The sequence below is a fragment of the Populus nigra genome, chromosome 5 (genome assembly GCF_951802175.1).
Source record: "Populus nigra chromosome 5, ddPopNigr1.1, whole genome shotgun sequence".
Taxonomy (NCBI): domain Eukaryota; kingdom Viridiplantae; phylum Streptophyta; class Magnoliopsida; order Malpighiales; family Salicaceae; genus Populus; species Populus nigra.
In genome coordinates this window covers 20848701-20864347 of record NC_084856.1, presented here as the reverse complement: position 1 = coordinate 20864347, position 15647 = coordinate 20848701, and the positions used below count along the sequence as shown (strand labels likewise).

Below are 15647 nucleotides of genomic sequence, written 5' to 3'. Positions count from 1 at the left end.
ATTCAGAAGAAAAAGGCCTTGAGACAATTCTTTTAGTGAACACTGCGAAAAAAAGCTGAAAATGATGGGGAGGATGCATGTGTACAACAACAACAGTTTTATATCATCATGAAAAATCATTTGAAATGTCACTAATCAATGTCTTCTGATTTCCAGTTCATGTTGCAGCTAAGAATATGATTCGAACAAGTGGGCAGCAATTTGATTATTTTTGAGCCATTGACACAGAAATTATAAGCAGTGTTCTCCAAAATTTGTGTAGCATCTCAAGTATCATAGCTCATCTTTTCTGCCTCTTCCCTAATGGAATCAAACAGTACAGAAGACAAATAGCGCTCGCCAGCGCTGGGGAAAATCACCTGCATGAAAAGCAAAATGCATGACTAAGTAAATGGAATTGGATTTAGTGTGTGTGAGTGTTACTAAATTACAAGGCAGTTCAAGTGCCAAATTTAAAGAAGAAAATCACACTCACGGCGATGAGTTTCCCAGCATTTTCTGGCCTCTTTGCCACCTTTATTGCCGCGGCAGCTGCAGCACCAGATGAAATCCCTACCTGTGTGGGAAAAGAGAGAAAAAAAAACAATTTCATAATCTGTATCATAAGGTGAAAGCAAGGTGGACCGAATGCAAAGTCTCTTGTGATAATAGAAAAGGGACTATCATTTTTGAAGACCATCAATGATAAGTATTAAACTTGTTCAATGAATGCTAGCAAGAATACTTGATACAGTGTACTGTCACAACTAGAATTTTCTTATCAAGACTATATAAGCTATGTACTCTACTCTGCATTGTTAGTGAGAGCCAATAAATCACTGAGAAATTGCAGAGAATGATTGAGAGTCCTTTGCCCCTTGTCTTTATACAAAACAACAACACAAATGAGATAGTACTTGTCAACTTACCAGCAAACCTTCATTCAAGGCAAGCAGTTTAGCTGTATTAATGGCTTCCTCACTTGACACCTAAAGAGTCCAAGCAACGCTGAAGTTAATGAAAGTAATATGTTCATATCGTTTTTGTTTTAAGAGAGTTTCTCCTTTTCTGTAATATCAGAAAAAGAAAACTAAAACCAGAAAAAAGAGTTCCCCAAAGAAAAAAACTCCCTTTTAAACTAGTCCTTAGGTCCTGAAATGCACCAGAATTGCAGTCAAATAAGCATCAAACTGTGATGTCTGAATGACCAAGAAACTACTCCAATATTAAAGTTGTGGGGTGGCATAGCCACTCTGGGTTGGGATCATGAACTTGGTAAAGACATGTATGCAAGGCCAAAGAAAAATATTGTGCTCCATAGAAAGGGATCTGCCAAGGTCAAACCTAGAATGGGACTTTGGATAGTTCTCTGGGTGAACTGATTCTTGAACATTGAAAAAGAATATAGCAGGACTGCAGCTCAAGCAGATGATTATGTATGTTCAATTCAGTGAAAGTGGAATAAGAAGGGATTTTATACTTACTTGAACAACTTCATCAAGTAAGTCAACATCCAATACAGGAGGGACAACACCAGCACCGATTCCTTGGATCCAATGTGAACCTTTCACATGTGAAAATACATCAGTAATTAAGGTCAATCACTAATTAAGGTCAACATTTGTGGATATTAAAATCCTAGTTAAAAGTTAAAATGCAATCAGATCAGCAGCACATCTCCATGATCAACTAGATGACTACCAATCTGCAAATTTATTACTACATAGTAGTCTCGGTCAGTTAATCAACAGTGAACATCTAGTTTGGTAATCAATTTATGCTTCCTCTTCTTTTAAATACAGAAACAGTAAATTTGTGAAAATCTGAATTACAAGTTTCCTTGTGCAGTTTTAAATAGCTATAAAATCAAGAATAACATAAAGAGTTCCCACCGGGTTTTCCTCCATTCAAGACTGCACTTTCTGTTGGTTCTACACCATACACCTAGACATAAACAAGTGAAAAGTATCATTAACATAGCCAATCACCATGCTGTCTTGTTCTATCTCTCACAAACCAAACAGAAGACTACCTTAATCTCTGGATTTTTCTCTTTAAGGAACTTCCCAGCTCCAGTTACTGTACCACCGGTCCCTATACCAGCAACAAATGCATCAACTTTCCCTCTCGAGTCCTTCCATATTTCTGGGCCTGTGGTTTCATAATGGATCTGCTCAAAAGATAACAAACTTAGAGATGCAGCATTCCAGTATCCATTTCCCACCACAAGATGTTGTCGCATAGAATACCTGTGGATTGGCAGGATTTTCAAATTGCCGAAGCATATAGCCATTGGGAGTATTATTTAAAATCTCATCAGACTTGTCAAGAACCCCTTGAAAGCCCTTGGCTGGATCTGTGAGGCACACCTCGGCTCCTAAAGCTCTCAGCACAATTCTTCTCTCAAGACTCATTGTCGCTGGCATTACGAGGATAGCCTTGTACCCCTTCACTGCAGCAATAAATGCTACTGCAATGCCAGTGTTACCACTGGTAGGCTCAATGAGCACAGTCTGCAATGAATTTGATGGTACATGGCCAGAAAAGGGTTAAGGAAAATTATACGTTTCAAAATTCAAAATATAGCGATCACCTATCCAAACCATTCACGTGTAAGCACACATCACTTAAGGGAGTAAAATTCCACAAACATCCATTCTCAATATTTCAGAAGTCTAGATAGGTCTGATGTGAGGTTACCTGGCATCTTCGACTTGAAATGGACTCTAGTAGTATATCACAATTCTTACAAAACATCTATAGCTAATTAGCTATGGAGGACTCTACAACTAACCTTGCCTGGCGTAATAAGGCCCTTATCTTCTGCATCTTTGATCATGCTATGTCCAATCCTACATGTCACAAAATGATTAATGAAACGAGCCGGTCCAATACAAGATATCAGAATAAAAAAATAAAACCAGTAAATAGAAACTTTAGGGAACAAGTCGCATGCCTGTCTTTAACACTGGAAAGAGGTTCCATCATTTCTAGCTTGGCGGCGATGCGGGCTACGCAGCCATCCACAACATTGTTGAGATATACCATCGGGGTATTTCCTATTAACTGCAGAAACACTTCAGAAATCAGAAAGGAAACAAACTAACAACAACGACAACAATCATCCCAAACTAGTGAAGAAATTAAACAAACTGAAATTAAGATCACTGTTATTTAACCTAAAAAAGGAAACATCAGAAGTGTAAAGTAATCATGAAGAAAAATGACCTCAGTGACATCTTTCTTAATTGCACAATTGTCCTCCATTTTTCCTACACAACCTGGATACAGATAAAAAAAATGTGAGATTGAAGAAACTATGCAAGAAAAAAAATTTTAAACTTAACAGTCACAAACATTCCTCTCATCAAAATGATCTCTTCAATCAGTTCTATAAAGGCAGACTGCAGGCTTGTAAGTACCTGTTGTTAATTAGTTTTGCATGGCAGTAAAAAAGCTGGAATTTAGAACCTAAAAACACAGTTAAGCAAACAACAAAACATTTTAATAAGGTGGTAAACTAGAAAATTAACCAGGCAATTTCGCTATCATATAAAAAACTAATCACTAAATGGATATATCTCTTGACAGTATAAGACTTCACAAAAAGATTCATAGAAAGGAAGCACACAATACTGGAATTACTCCAATTATTAGACAGATACTTGCAATCACGAAAAGCTTTTAGTCACTGTCACAAGGGAAAGATATCTCCAAGCCTAAGGGATTTTAGAAATCTAGTAAGCTTGAAAGGGATGCAGAGTTGAAGAAAAACCTACCCAAAGGGCCTTCAAAAGTCCAATGATATCCTTGTCAGTGTAAAAAAGGAGGACGAAACAGCGAAACAACTTTGAAATGTCAAATACCCAGTACAGAAACCATAAAAATTGCAGATTTTGAACCAGTCAAAATAGTGTCAAACCCCCCTTATGTCAAGCACCTCTATCAGCAGCAGAGAAATGTCAAACTTTCCAATGCCAGTAATTAACAACCACATAAGGTCTTTGCATGTTATGTGTTTATTTATTAGGATAAAACACAAGGATTCCAAAGAGCATCCGGTGGAATATTTTGTTGTTTTTTAAAGTATTTTTCAATTAAAAATATATTATAATAATATTTTATTTATTTTTAATTTAATTTTTAAAACACAGAAACAAGAATACCAAGATATAATAAGCAATATGTGACATGGAGGTGGTCGTGTGCCGTGGGATGATAAATAAATACGTATACATACAGGCATTCATTCATGCATAGATACATACATTCACACATCCACATACAAGAGATTGTCTTTTTCTTCTGAACAGTTCCCGTGTTTTCTTGATTCGAAGTGGCGTACTGGACTTTTAGGATGCTTACATGTATATTTTTTAGTATTTTGCAGTGGTTGATTATGCATATATTCATTTTTTCTTTGTTCTTTTCTTCTTTACTTGCCTTCGTAAGGTCAAGAAAATAATAAAATATTAATAGGTTAAGAAGAAAACAACGTAGTTTGTTTGGAATTATTCATGATATACGACTTCCTCGTTCCTCTCGACCTACCTACCCTAAGGGCAATATCTCCAAATTCTTCTTCTATTCTGATATCCACTGAATACCATCCTACCTTGTCAAACAGCTGTTTTGTACCTTGTAATATATCTTATGTCTCTATCATGAACCTCGAGATATTTAGGGAGGCAAGTAGTCAGTAGTCAGGTCCACCTCTCTTGTCCTTGTGCTATTCTTCATTTAGGTCAATTGTCAGCTGCTTGCTGTTTTCCACTCCACTGTTAATATGACTGCTGCATGGCCGCTTTTTATTACCACTAGTTATCATATTATTATGCAGTTGGAGAGAGAAAGGGAATATAGAGAGTTTGTCTTCAATGTGGGCATAATATCCATGCTCAATAGGTTACAGAAACCAGACAAGAGGCACAAAATCGCACAGATGCTGTTGGTTTAAGGTGCTGCATTTTGGTTTCAAATCTATCATGCTGTCGCCATCTCAGGTTGGAAAGCAAGAGTTCTACAATCTTAGAATTTCAAGACAGTTGACGACAAGTCTATTAAGAGTCTTATGCTTGAAGCATTCATATGTTGCATGAAGTAGGTACAATTTTAAGGAATCAGGCCTGTGTTGCACAGCCCCTACCCATACGAGTCCAGAATCAGTGTGAATTACGTTCTTCCAGGAAGGAATTGCGCAAAAAAAAACCAATAGTTTAAATAGGTCCCCCGCATGAAAAATCAGTAAGACCTTAATCAAAGGTCATTGTTTCTGCCTCGTGCCTGATGGAATCAAACAGCTTCGAGGAAATATATCGCTCCCCGGCACTAGCAAAAACCACCTGATTGGCAAGAAAATAAATGGCATTAGTAAATTTACAGTGCCTTCTAAATGCCACTTGAAGCAAGCCCATTGACTTACCACAATGAGTTTCCCAGCATTTTCCTGTCTCTTGGCCAACATTATAGCAGCAGCTGTTGCAGCACCAGATGATATTCCCACCTACATGGAAAAGGACATGTTTTCATCGTAAATGGAGAAACATGATGTCCATGAAAAGGAATCTTGAAGAAAGTTTAGGACATACCAGCAAACCTTCTTTCAAAGCAATCAGCTTGGTAGTATCAATAGCTTCATCACTCGATACCTAATGTGTGATAGCAGCACCATGTAAGTTTAGTAACACGATTCCTAAATAAATGTTAAAAAGATTACCCTCTTATGTCCATTCTACTGGACCTCCAACCACCTCAGTTAGACCCAGTGTTTGCTTGTCTATCCTGTACCCAATTATTAATTGAGGACTGAGATGGAAAACCTTATTTACAAAAATTATTACAGTTTTCTTTCATGTTTTCTTCTCATAGTCTCGCCATTAGCAGTCAATTCAAATTACAAGCTCAGCCAAAGGAATGGCATTTCAAGCAGAAAATTTTAAGAGTTATCAATTGAAAGGAAATGGTTTACTTTGATAACTTCATCGAGGAGGCCAATATCCAAAACAGGAGGAACAACGCCTGCGCCAAGTCCTTGAATCAGATGTGCACCTGTGACGTAAAAGAAAGCAATGCGGCCATTCAGGATGCAATCAAATCACGAGAACTTTGCAAGTTTTGGACAGGCTTACATGAAAATTGATATAGTAACAGAATTTTAATCACGCTATCTCAAGAAAGAATTTAACACTTTCCAGCATGAAGCAATTCAGAAATTACCAGGTTTTTCTCCATTCAGGACTGCACTTTCTGCTGGTTCTACACCATACACCTAGATGTGAAATGAAAGAAAGTCATGCAATGAGATTAGAGGACAGATACCTGCTCTTCACACACACACACACACTCCCCGGAAGAAAACCTTAATCTCCGGTTTTTTCTCCTTAAGAAATTTCCCTGCTCCAGTTACTGTACCACCTGTCCCTATCCCAGCAACCAGGACATCAACTTTTCCTGCCGAATCTTTCCATATCTCAGGGCCTGTGGTTTCATAATGAATCTGTATAAATGAAAATAAAGTTATTCCTAAATCTTTTCGACGCAGCAAAGCATATTACAAATACGGATAGGAAGAATACCCTTGGATTGGCTGGATTTTCAAATTGATGAAGCATGTAACCATTAGGTGTGACTTTTAGTATCTCCTCACCCTTTCTAAGGACCTCCTCATAGCCCATGGTTGGATCTGTGAGATGCAACTCAGCTCCAAATGCCAGCATCACTATTCTTCTCTCTATACTTTTTGCAGCTGGCATGATAATGATAACTTTGTAACCCTTGGCTGCAGCGATGGATGCTAATGCAATGCCCGTGTTACCACTTGTAAGTTCAATGAGGACAGTCTTCAGCCAATTTGAAACACAAACAACCAGAAAAAAGGGAAATCTTTAGTAGAAGTTTTCAACAATTAGAACTAGCTATTTGGCAATTATCCTATGATTTCAACCATTCATGTGCTTGCAGTATTCAATATATTAGCTATATACGGGTTTCAATTTGTCTTACTAAAAATGAGTAGAGAGTGGATATCGGACAACGAACTCAACAAAAACGTGTTCAGATTTAGAGAACTTTGTTTACTAACCTTCCCCGGAGTAATTAAGCCCTTATCTTCCGCATCTTTGATCATACTATATGCAATCCTGCATATTAGAAATGGAATAACAAGTGCATTTATTTCACTAATGACAACAAGGACTAAAAAGACACTGGAATTCTGAAGGTAGCATGTTGCGTACCTGTCTTTAACACTGAAGCAAGGTTCCATCATCTCAAGTTTGGCAGCAATACGGGCTACGCAACCATCCAAGATATTGTTGAGATATACCATAGGGGTATTTCCTATTAACTGCATAACACCACAGAAGAAGGAAGATGCTCACCACTAAGAGCATTATTATGCATTAAGACAAAGCAGAAGTGATACAAGTAATTCAGAAGAAATTTACTTCAGTGACATCTTTCTTGATTGCACACTTGTCCTCCATATTCCTTTATAGTAAATCTGAAAGAAACTAGTCAAGATAAACACATCGTCAAGTGATTGTGCACAAACCGGTCCAAGAATTGAAAAAAATACCGTAATCCCCTCAAACTTCACACTCAAAAGATGGTTTCGTAATGCTTCCAAGCAACAAAAACTTGAAGAGGCAATAAATGTTCCCAGACAATAAAGGAATTACTTGAGATCTTTGTTCTGTGTTTTCATGTTCAAAACTTCAGCTAAGCATCAACACGGATAAAATAAAAAAAAAAAACAGATATTTCACTAAGACCCACCAAGTGTCCAGTTGCCACATGAAGCAATATCTCAATGACATTTTTCAATAAACAACTTCTTACAACACAGCTAGTGGTGACCAAGATTTATGGAAAAATTGCCATGGATTATTGAAACAAAAAAAAATCCGTAAAGGAATAGATCAAGAAACAGTATGCAAAGTTCCCAATAAAACCACAGAAAAATCATCAAGTGAACAACCCATAAAACGCCCAACAACAAAAAATCAGTCAAATAATGCAGACACTGGGTTAATTTTGTTGAAAAAATCATTAACTACGAGCATAAATGGAGTGCAAACCAGAGCAAGAGCTAAGAAGTTTCGAAGTTTCAAGTTCTTCTGAGTAAGAGTTACGCAGAGTAACATCAAGAACTCAAAAGTCAACAGAATCACAGAACAGGGAGCAAAGTAATGACCAGCAAAAGGTCAGCTAACCAGTACCAGCACTAGAAACAGTTCAATGATGCAGGTTCTGACAACCCAATAGTACAATATCAAGAGACAATCCGCACAAGCAAAGCAACTACCCAATATCGATAGCAGTACAAAGATGCAAGACTTGGCAGCTCAACAAAAGCAAGAATATAAATGAACATGGAGGAGATATATAGCACGAGCAAGATGTCCCACCAAGATGTATTATGTAAGCAATTCAAAACAAAATTAGTAAACTAAAGATGAGACGAGATGGAAGTGGAATCACTGCTTACAGAAACAAGAACCGTACCAGATACTGCCACTGCTACTGCTATCTTTTCTGTTGACTAATGTTTGGCTTAAATCATCCATTTGCTCTTCTATTTTTCAAAGTTATTCAATTTTGCCCTTTTGTCAATTTTGCTTCTTTACCAACCCCGCATTTCCTAGCGGGCCGGTTAAATTCTTTTTTCAACACAAAAAAGTGAATGTATAAGCGTTTTCAGATTGGACATGTTTGTTTTTTATTCAAAGAAAAAAAAATCATAAATACATTTAACTAAATAAATCAGAAATTATTTGTAATAATAAAATCAAAAAATAAAAAAATTATTGAAAATAACTAAAGATTAAATAAAAAAAATTAGAAGATGGATATATATCAAAATATATAATCTCGTAACATGAACAATGCATCTAGTTGTATATAATAACTTTTAATACAGACTATTAAGATCAAACCTGAAATAAAATTACAAATAAAATCATAAATATAAGGACAAAATTCAAAATAAATTACATTTTAATAAAATGACTAAAAATCAAAATCAAAATATTAAGGGTCAAACTTGAAATATCATAAAATAAGAGGATAATTTTGATATAAAAATCAAATATTAAATAATAAAATTAAAAAAAATCAAATCTAACAAAATAAAAAATAAAAAATAAGAACCAAATATAATAAAATTAATAAATAACACACTATTTTGATTTTTTACTAGGGCAACATGTGTTTTGAAAGATGAAGAGAGAGAGAGAGAAAAAAGAAAAATAAAAAGCATTGCCAAAGCTTCATCATGTATGCGGCGGTTATATGTGCCTTACCACCATGAAAAAAGCGATAAAATGCATCAAACATTGCTCAAAATATGGTATTTAGTTACTAGAATATGCTACACGCATCGTCTAAATAGCACAAACACCTCCCACTTGTTGGTGCTGATATTGCAAATACCAACATCTTTATATATTTTAATTAAAAAATTGAAATGCTTCCTAGATAACTTACCAATTACAAAAAAATATATATAAAATGACAAAAGCATCCTTCATAGTAACTTTAAAAAAAGTTAATTTAAAGGGTAATTTTAGTATTTTACTATTCAAAAATTGTTGAAATGCATTAAAAGCCCCTCACTTTCTTTTTAATTAATTTTTTTATTATAATTAAGTAATTTTATTGTGCAACTAAAAAAGTAAAAAGTCATAGAAATTAAATCCCATGAAAAAGAACTTTTTACCGTTAGAACCGGATGATACGTATTGTGTTGTAAAGGACAAAAAGATAATTTCACTACAGAGTAAAAAGCAAAGAGGGCTCCAATGAAAGCATGAGCACCTTTAGCTTTTTTAAAAAAGAAAATTACGTAAACAACCCTTGACCAGATGGTCCAACCATATCGGCCAGCCAATACAGATCAAAGGATTCACGTGGTTCATGACATTAACAACTCTGTTCTTGAATTTGATTCCCATAAACAATCTTCTTTTATTCACACAAAAGCTTTGAATCTTTTTTCTTTCTGTTACATCTTGAATCCTTCTCCGACAACTTGGTTCTTAACTTGCCATGATAAAAATCATGTTCTACTGGGCCCAGCAAAAGGGTTGTTGGAGAGGCAAGCTAGCCTTATTTGCCATGATACTCCACTTTGGAAAACAAGAAAAAAGAGAGAACGTTGGACATTCTTACCTCCAAGTGATCAATGGGTGATCAAGAAGGCTAATAGTCTAGGTTAGTCTTTCATTGCACGTAGGACGTTTTCCGGTACATCGTGAAATGTTCGGCGGATATGTCTATAAACTCTGTAAATAAGTTACAGTCTAATAAAAAGATTCCCTATCTCTAATAAATTTAGCTTGCTAGCACCATTCGAGATAAAATCTGGTTATATGCTTCGGGAATCTGACAGCCCTTACAATCCACAAGTGTTCTTGTGTCAAGCACAGACTCAGGAGGGAAAGTTGATGCCTCAGTCGAGTGATAAAAATCTGGTGCAGGGAAATTCCTCAAGGAGAATATGGGAACCGAAGTGAAGTACATAAAACATTCGAGAATCAATTACAAGATGCCTCCTAATCTGCAGACGAACACTGATGAAGCAAAAACTAGGTACCACTTATCAGATCAATATTTTAAAACACTGATCAGACATGCTTTAGCTCTGCTAGCAGTTTGATTTTCATGAAATCATTCTTTATGATCTTGCATTTCCCACTCTAGCTCGTGGTTTCATCGAATGGTCTGTTTGTGTCGTAGTGTCAAGTGTGCGCATCTAGGGAGAAGATTATGAGATATCCCACCTCGCAGAAGAAGGAAATGGGCTAGAAGCAATTGGTTATATGACCCGAAGCAAGCTGCAAATGACAAGCACGCAGCCGCGCGGTGAGAACAGAGCGAACTATTCTTTCGCCTTTTACTAAAGAATACCGTGTTCTCGCCGTATATCTCGGCGTACGCCTGTTTTTGGAGGGTTCTCTTCCTTCGAAGTAGACCCCTGACAATCCTAGCTCAAAGTTTTGCCTTGCAAATCTGAAATTCTGGCATGAATATCTATGGTCTCATAGCTATATCCAATAAGAATAATCTTCTCTGGCTTGTGACTGATGTTTGGCTTTCGTCTATTCTAAGCATTATGTGGGGTTCTGACATGAACACTCCTTGGATTCAAAACATAAATAGCCTTCCGTCCAAAAGGTCTAAGGTAAATTTTTATTATGCAACACACATCAAACCATGTCCAGATTCATGACAAGAAAAGATATCATAAATTGATACATGGGAAACAAATGATTGCTACTCCATTTTCTTTATCGCTAATTAACCTCTACCCTTAAAAGTGCAAGACATGTCCTTACTCTGAAAGTTGTCTCATACTCGAGATTCTTACAAATACTAGGAGCATATAGCACCTCAGAGATATAATTCAAAAGGTTGTCTCATACTCAAGAGACTTCCTCGTCGGTTGTTATCGATTATTGAAACAAGACAAGGTTTTCGATTCACGGGAAAATCCCAACGAAGGCCTCTGATAGTCTAGTTCCTTGGTTTCCTTGGAGGGCTCACAAAACTCCAACAAACCAGCATGGCTCAAGATCATTAAACCGAAGTTTGAAAGTTGGTGCTTATGGCTCAAGATCATTCAAAGTTAGAATGAAACAAATCACCCAAGTATATCCCATAACGAATAAATAAGTGATGAGACAAAGGGTTGAGGGTATAAATATGAGACATGAAGCAACGTTTTACTTACTTACCTGGACGGGATCGATGGGCGATCAACAAGGCTCATGGTCTAGATTAATGACCTCCATTGCACTTAGGAGGGGTGCTAGTCTAAGGTCTCCCCAAGCTGGGAGATCCTACGTCAAAATTTGTGGTAGAGGGGGCTGCGCAAGTCGCGGCCCCTGTCAACTCAAGTCATCAAATTTGAGCTATAAATTAGTGTTTTTTGTGGGGAATATGATTTATTTTTTAGAGCTTCGAAAGTTTGCTTGTGTCTGGGTTGTTAATTTGTCTTAGGAACTCCAGGAGTTGGGGGAAAGAATTCTTGAAGTAGGTTTTGACAAAACATAAACATCAAACCGTCTTTCTAAAGCCAGTGAGCAAGAAACCAGATTGAATTTTTTTCTCAAATTGTTCTTACTGTTTTTCCACTTTTTACCTGTTTGTTTCTGGTTCCATCAAATGGGGTCATGTATTGAAATGTGGGCGTGTTAAGATGCTGTGGTTCAACATAGGCCTTTCCGAGGGTTCTCTTTCCACGGAGAAGGGCACTTACAATTGTTGTTCAGAGTTCTGCCTTACCATAAAGGGACATGGAGTTTTTGTCCTAATGGAAGAGCTTTTCTTGATCATATAGAACCCTGAAACACAGGATTTGTAAAAGCAAAGACCAAATCCTCTACGGCCAGCAAAAGAACTGAACAGGAAGCTATGATATATTAATCTTGTTACTGACAGAACTAGTTCCAGTCTCCTATTAATAAATTAATTGGCTCGTGAGTAAGCTATGATAAATTGATAATAGCATGTTGTAAAACAAGACCAGTAGAAAGGTTGTTGGAGGTGAACTCAAGGCCGGCTCATGTTTGTTCGACCTATATCTCCCACATTGGTTACACAGGAGAAGAGACAAAAGGGCTACGCGTATAAATACAAAGCATGAAGCAACAGTGAAACATACTTACCTGGACGGGGTCCATGGGCGATCAGGAAGGTTCATGGCCTAGGTCAGCGATGTCCATTGCACATAGGATGGGTGCTGGCTTAAGGTCTCCCCAAGAGGGAGAGCCTACGTCATAATTTGTGGTAGAGGGGGCTGCGCAAGTCGCGGCCCCTGTCCAATTCTAGTTCCTAAGCAATTATGTGATATTCTTCTTGCACGTAATAAATTTTATCAAGCTAAAGAGTGTTTGAACATCTAACCAGGCTCTTGACTCTTTCAAATTGACAGTCATGCTTTGGTATTATCTTTCTATCGAGCTAAAAATGACTAAAACTGATGTGAAGAAAACGCAGTTTGAGTGAAATCAAGTTGGCAACGTCATAATCTGTGGTAGAGGGGCTTGCGCAAGTCGCGGCCCCTGTCCATTTGTAGTTCCTAAACAATATGTGACATTCTTCTTACACGCAATAATTTTTTATCAAACGAAAGAGCGTCTGAGCTTCTAACCAGGCTCTTGACTCTTTCAAATCGACAGCCATGCTCTGATCTTATCTTTCTATCGAGCTAAAAATGACTGAAACTGATGTGAAGAAAACGCAGTTGCTTTCTATAATGTGAACAACGTCCATCGTTTGAGTGAAATCAAGTTCCAAAGGGAGGATGAACATTAAGCAATATCCCAGCTTTTTTTTACAAAGACAGATTATGAACAATTCTCACAGAATCGGTCAGTGAGGCATTCATTGATTAGCAGTTAAGGAGATAAAACTAAGATCCTGAAGAGTCCATATTCCTATACCCGGATAAGAAAAAAAAAAAGAAGTCATGATTTGAGGTCCATTCTTGTGTTCAAGAACTTGGAATGGAATGCTTCACAAACTTCCAAAAACGCATGTCTAATTTGCTCAAATCATTCAGAAACAACCATTGTATTGGGTGTCTAGTAAAGCGGGTCTGTAGGAAAGCCTCTGAGGTTGCTCGTTTAACCAAAAAATCTCTTTGCTAGCCTCATTGCAGCAGCTGCTGTGGCACCAGATGATATCCCTACCTGTGGGAGCAATCTAGAATGGAAAGTGTCTCTAGCTTGGTCACTTGATACCTGTTAATAGGACCTAGAAATTAATAGAAGGAAAGTTCAGCAAGAAGAAGTTGGACGTGTAAATCAAATCCATAAGAGTCCATAGAGGGAAAAATCCGTTTGTGTTCAAATCACTAGTTTTAAGCACTGATCAGACATGCTTTAATTCTGCTAGCAGTTTGACTTTCATGAAATCATCCTTTACTGATCTTGCATTTCCCACTCTAGCTCTTGATATCATCAAATGGTCTGTTTGTGTCCTAGCGTGTGCGCATATAGGGAGAAGATTATGAAAAATCCCACATCACAGAAGAAGGAAATGAGCTAGAGTCAAGTGTGTATAAGAATCTAAGCAAACTTCTAATGAAAGGTACGCAGCCGTGCTGTGAGCACAGAGCGAACTATTCTTTCGCCTTTTACTAAAGAATACCGTGTGCTCTCCGCTGATAGCGGCATACGCCTATTTTTGGAGGGTTCCTTCCTTTGAAGAAGAGCCCTGACAATCCGAGTTCAAAGCTTAAATTCAGGCCATGTGTCATTATGTTTAGTGAAACACGCAAGTCATGCCTATCGTATCTCCTCTGACTACTCGGGAACCTCATCAATAACCTCTGGCAGGATCTGTCAATGAAGCTGGCAAGTTTGCATCCGTTTACTGCACAGATGAAGGCTAATCTAGTGCCAGTGTTATTACCAGTTGAAGCTTCAACGAGGACGCTCTTCAACCAATTTTGATCAAACATAGCCAGAAGCAAGGGCAATAGGTCATAATTTTCATATGATCACATCATATGTGACTTCCTAGGCTTCATGAATGTAGTCGAGCCCTTAACTAACCGGTCCAACCAACAAGATTTAATTACTTGGGAATTTTTGTTGCAATCCTTGTAGTAATCAAGCCCTTGTCTTCTGCGTCTTTGATCATTTTTTATGCAATCTTACATGATTGATAAATGTACAATCCTATCATTTCCAAGGCAAAATAGTGTGCTTCGTATATGGAAAAAGACAAGGTACACGGTGAAATAAACATAACTAAAGCAGCCAAATTTATATGCCAGTCTTTAATACTAGAGCAAGGTTCCATCATGCTAGCTCGCCGGCAATGCTGGCTAGGCAACCATCCACAACGTTGTTGATAAACACCATTGGAGCATTGCTTATTAAATATAAGAGCTGGGACTAATAGAAAATAGTAATTTGTTATCCCTCATATCATGCTATGTATACATGATAGTCTTGTATTTTAAGACCCAATGTATTGTAATTAAGACAAGATTTTATACTGATTGTATACATACAGAGACACTTCTCACATTGAGTTTATCTCCTTCCAAAACTCCTTAAGGACATCACTGACTCTTTGTTGAAATCGATAACAATAGCTTGATTAATAAAAACAGGGCAGGTAACTGTTTTGGATGCAAACATACTTCTTTTTTTGAAATCGATCTCCATTGTGGTTTTAGAGGTTAAGGACAAGGCCATAATCTATTACCCTTTTTTTCCCACATGCAAAGTGAGATCCCACATGGATAAAACACAGAGTGGCTCATAAGGCATGTGGTATAAAAAAGAAACCCTTCACAACGAGGGACATACTTACCTGGACGGGGTCTATGGGCGATCAGGAAGGTCCATGGCCTAGGTCAGTGACATCCATTGCACTGAGGATGGGTGCTGGTTTAAGGTCTCCCCAAGAGGGAGAGCCTACGTCATAATTTGTGGTAGAGGGGGCTGCGCAAGTCGCGGCCCCTGTCCAATTCTAGTATCATATTTCTGTAATTTCTAACTGGAAACCTCATCACATCATGTTGATGCCTGAAATATGGATATCTAGTCCAAGGTTCCGAGATCAACTGGAATAATGAGGAACAGAGTGAATTGCATCTGAAATCTCTATGTTAGAAATTGTTTCAAACATGATTAATAGCATTTTTCATG

General features: G+C 37.4%; 2 protein-coding genes, 1 long non-coding RNA gene and 5 other non-coding genes across 20 annotated transcripts; 6 read left to right on the top strand and 2 right to left on the bottom strand.

Moving 5' to 3' along the window:
• Positions 1–80: 80 nt before the first annotated feature.
• Positions 81–3998, bottom strand: LOC133694965 (cysteine synthase-like). 5 transcript variants are annotated; one of them, XM_062116671.1, is made up of 12 exons: positions 3759–3998; positions 3402–3450; positions 3208–3260; positions 2936–3045; positions 2774–2831; positions 2229–2492; positions 2012–2149; positions 1872–1923; positions 1464–1543; positions 909–968; positions 476–556; positions 81–359 (listed from the first exon to the last, which is right to left on the bottom strand). In XM_062116671.1, exons 3-12 carry the CDS (start codon positions 3244–3246, stop codon positions 267–269), a joined length of 975 nt encoding a protein of 324 aa, XP_061972655.1. In that variant the 5' UTR covers positions 3247–3260; positions 3402–3450; positions 3759–3998; the 3' UTR covers positions 81–266. The 5 variants fall into 5 exon arrangements, with proteins under 5 accessions (XP_061972655.1, XP_061972657.1, XP_061972659.1 ...); XM_062116673.1 differs by lacking the exon at positions 3759–3998 and adding an exon at positions 3616–3694; XM_062116675.1 differs by lacking the exon at positions 3759–3998 and adding an exon at positions 3649–3666.
• Positions 3999–5013: 1015 nt separating this feature from the next.
• Positions 5014–8528, bottom strand: LOC133693780 (bifunctional L-3-cyanoalanine synthase/cysteine synthase D1-like). Of its 9 annotated transcripts, none has more exons than XM_062115099.1 (11): positions 8485–8528; positions 7425–7490; positions 7215–7324; positions 7061–7118; positions 6555–6818; positions 6338–6475; positions 6196–6247; positions 5948–6027; positions 5568–5627; positions 5402–5482; positions 5014–5321 (listed from the first exon to the last, which is right to left on the bottom strand). In XM_062115099.1, exons 2-11 carry the CDS (start codon positions 7461–7463, stop codon positions 5232–5234), a joined length of 972 nt encoding a protein of 323 aa, XP_061971083.1. In that variant the 5' UTR covers positions 7464–7490; positions 8485–8528; the 3' UTR covers positions 5014–5231. The 9 variants fall into 9 exon arrangements, with proteins under 9 accessions (XP_061971083.1, XP_061971080.1, XP_061971082.1 ...); XM_062115096.1 differs by having other exon boundaries at positions 8468–8523; XM_062115098.1 differs by lacking the exon at positions 8485–8528 and adding an exon at positions 8388–8455.
• A 1612-nt stretch (positions 8529–10140) lies between these two features.
• On the top strand, positions 10141–11064 carry LOC133693513 (uncharacterized). Its single transcript, XR_009842136.1, has 2 exons — positions 10141–10569; positions 10717–11064. It is a non-coding gene; the product is annotated as an uncharacterized LOC133693513 (long non-coding RNA).
• LOC133695537 (U5 spliceosomal RNA) lies at positions 10834–10949 on the top strand. The gene has a single exon (XR_009842487.1). It is a non-coding gene; the product is annotated as a U5 spliceosomal RNA (small nuclear RNA).
• A 642-nt stretch (positions 11065–11706) lies between the features above and the next one.
• LOC133695534 (U1 spliceosomal RNA) lies at positions 11707–11867 on the top strand. The gene has a single exon (XR_009842484.1). It is a non-coding gene; the product is annotated as a U1 spliceosomal RNA (small nuclear RNA).
• Positions 11868–12639: 772 nt separating this feature from the next.
• LOC133695499 (U1 spliceosomal RNA) lies at positions 12640–12799 on the top strand. Its single transcript, XR_009842452.1, has one exon. It is a non-coding gene; the product is annotated as a U1 spliceosomal RNA (small nuclear RNA).
• Positions 12800–14079: 1280 nt separating this feature from the next.
• On the top strand, positions 14080–14195 carry LOC133695536 (U5 spliceosomal RNA). The gene has a single exon (XR_009842486.1). It is a non-coding gene; the product is annotated as a U5 spliceosomal RNA (small nuclear RNA).
• Positions 14196–15301: 1106 nt separating this feature from the next.
• On the top strand, positions 15302–15461 carry LOC133695546 (U1 spliceosomal RNA). The gene has a single exon (XR_009842494.1). It is a non-coding gene; the product is annotated as a U1 spliceosomal RNA (small nuclear RNA).
• The last annotated feature ends 186 nt before the right edge of the window (positions 15462–15647 follow it).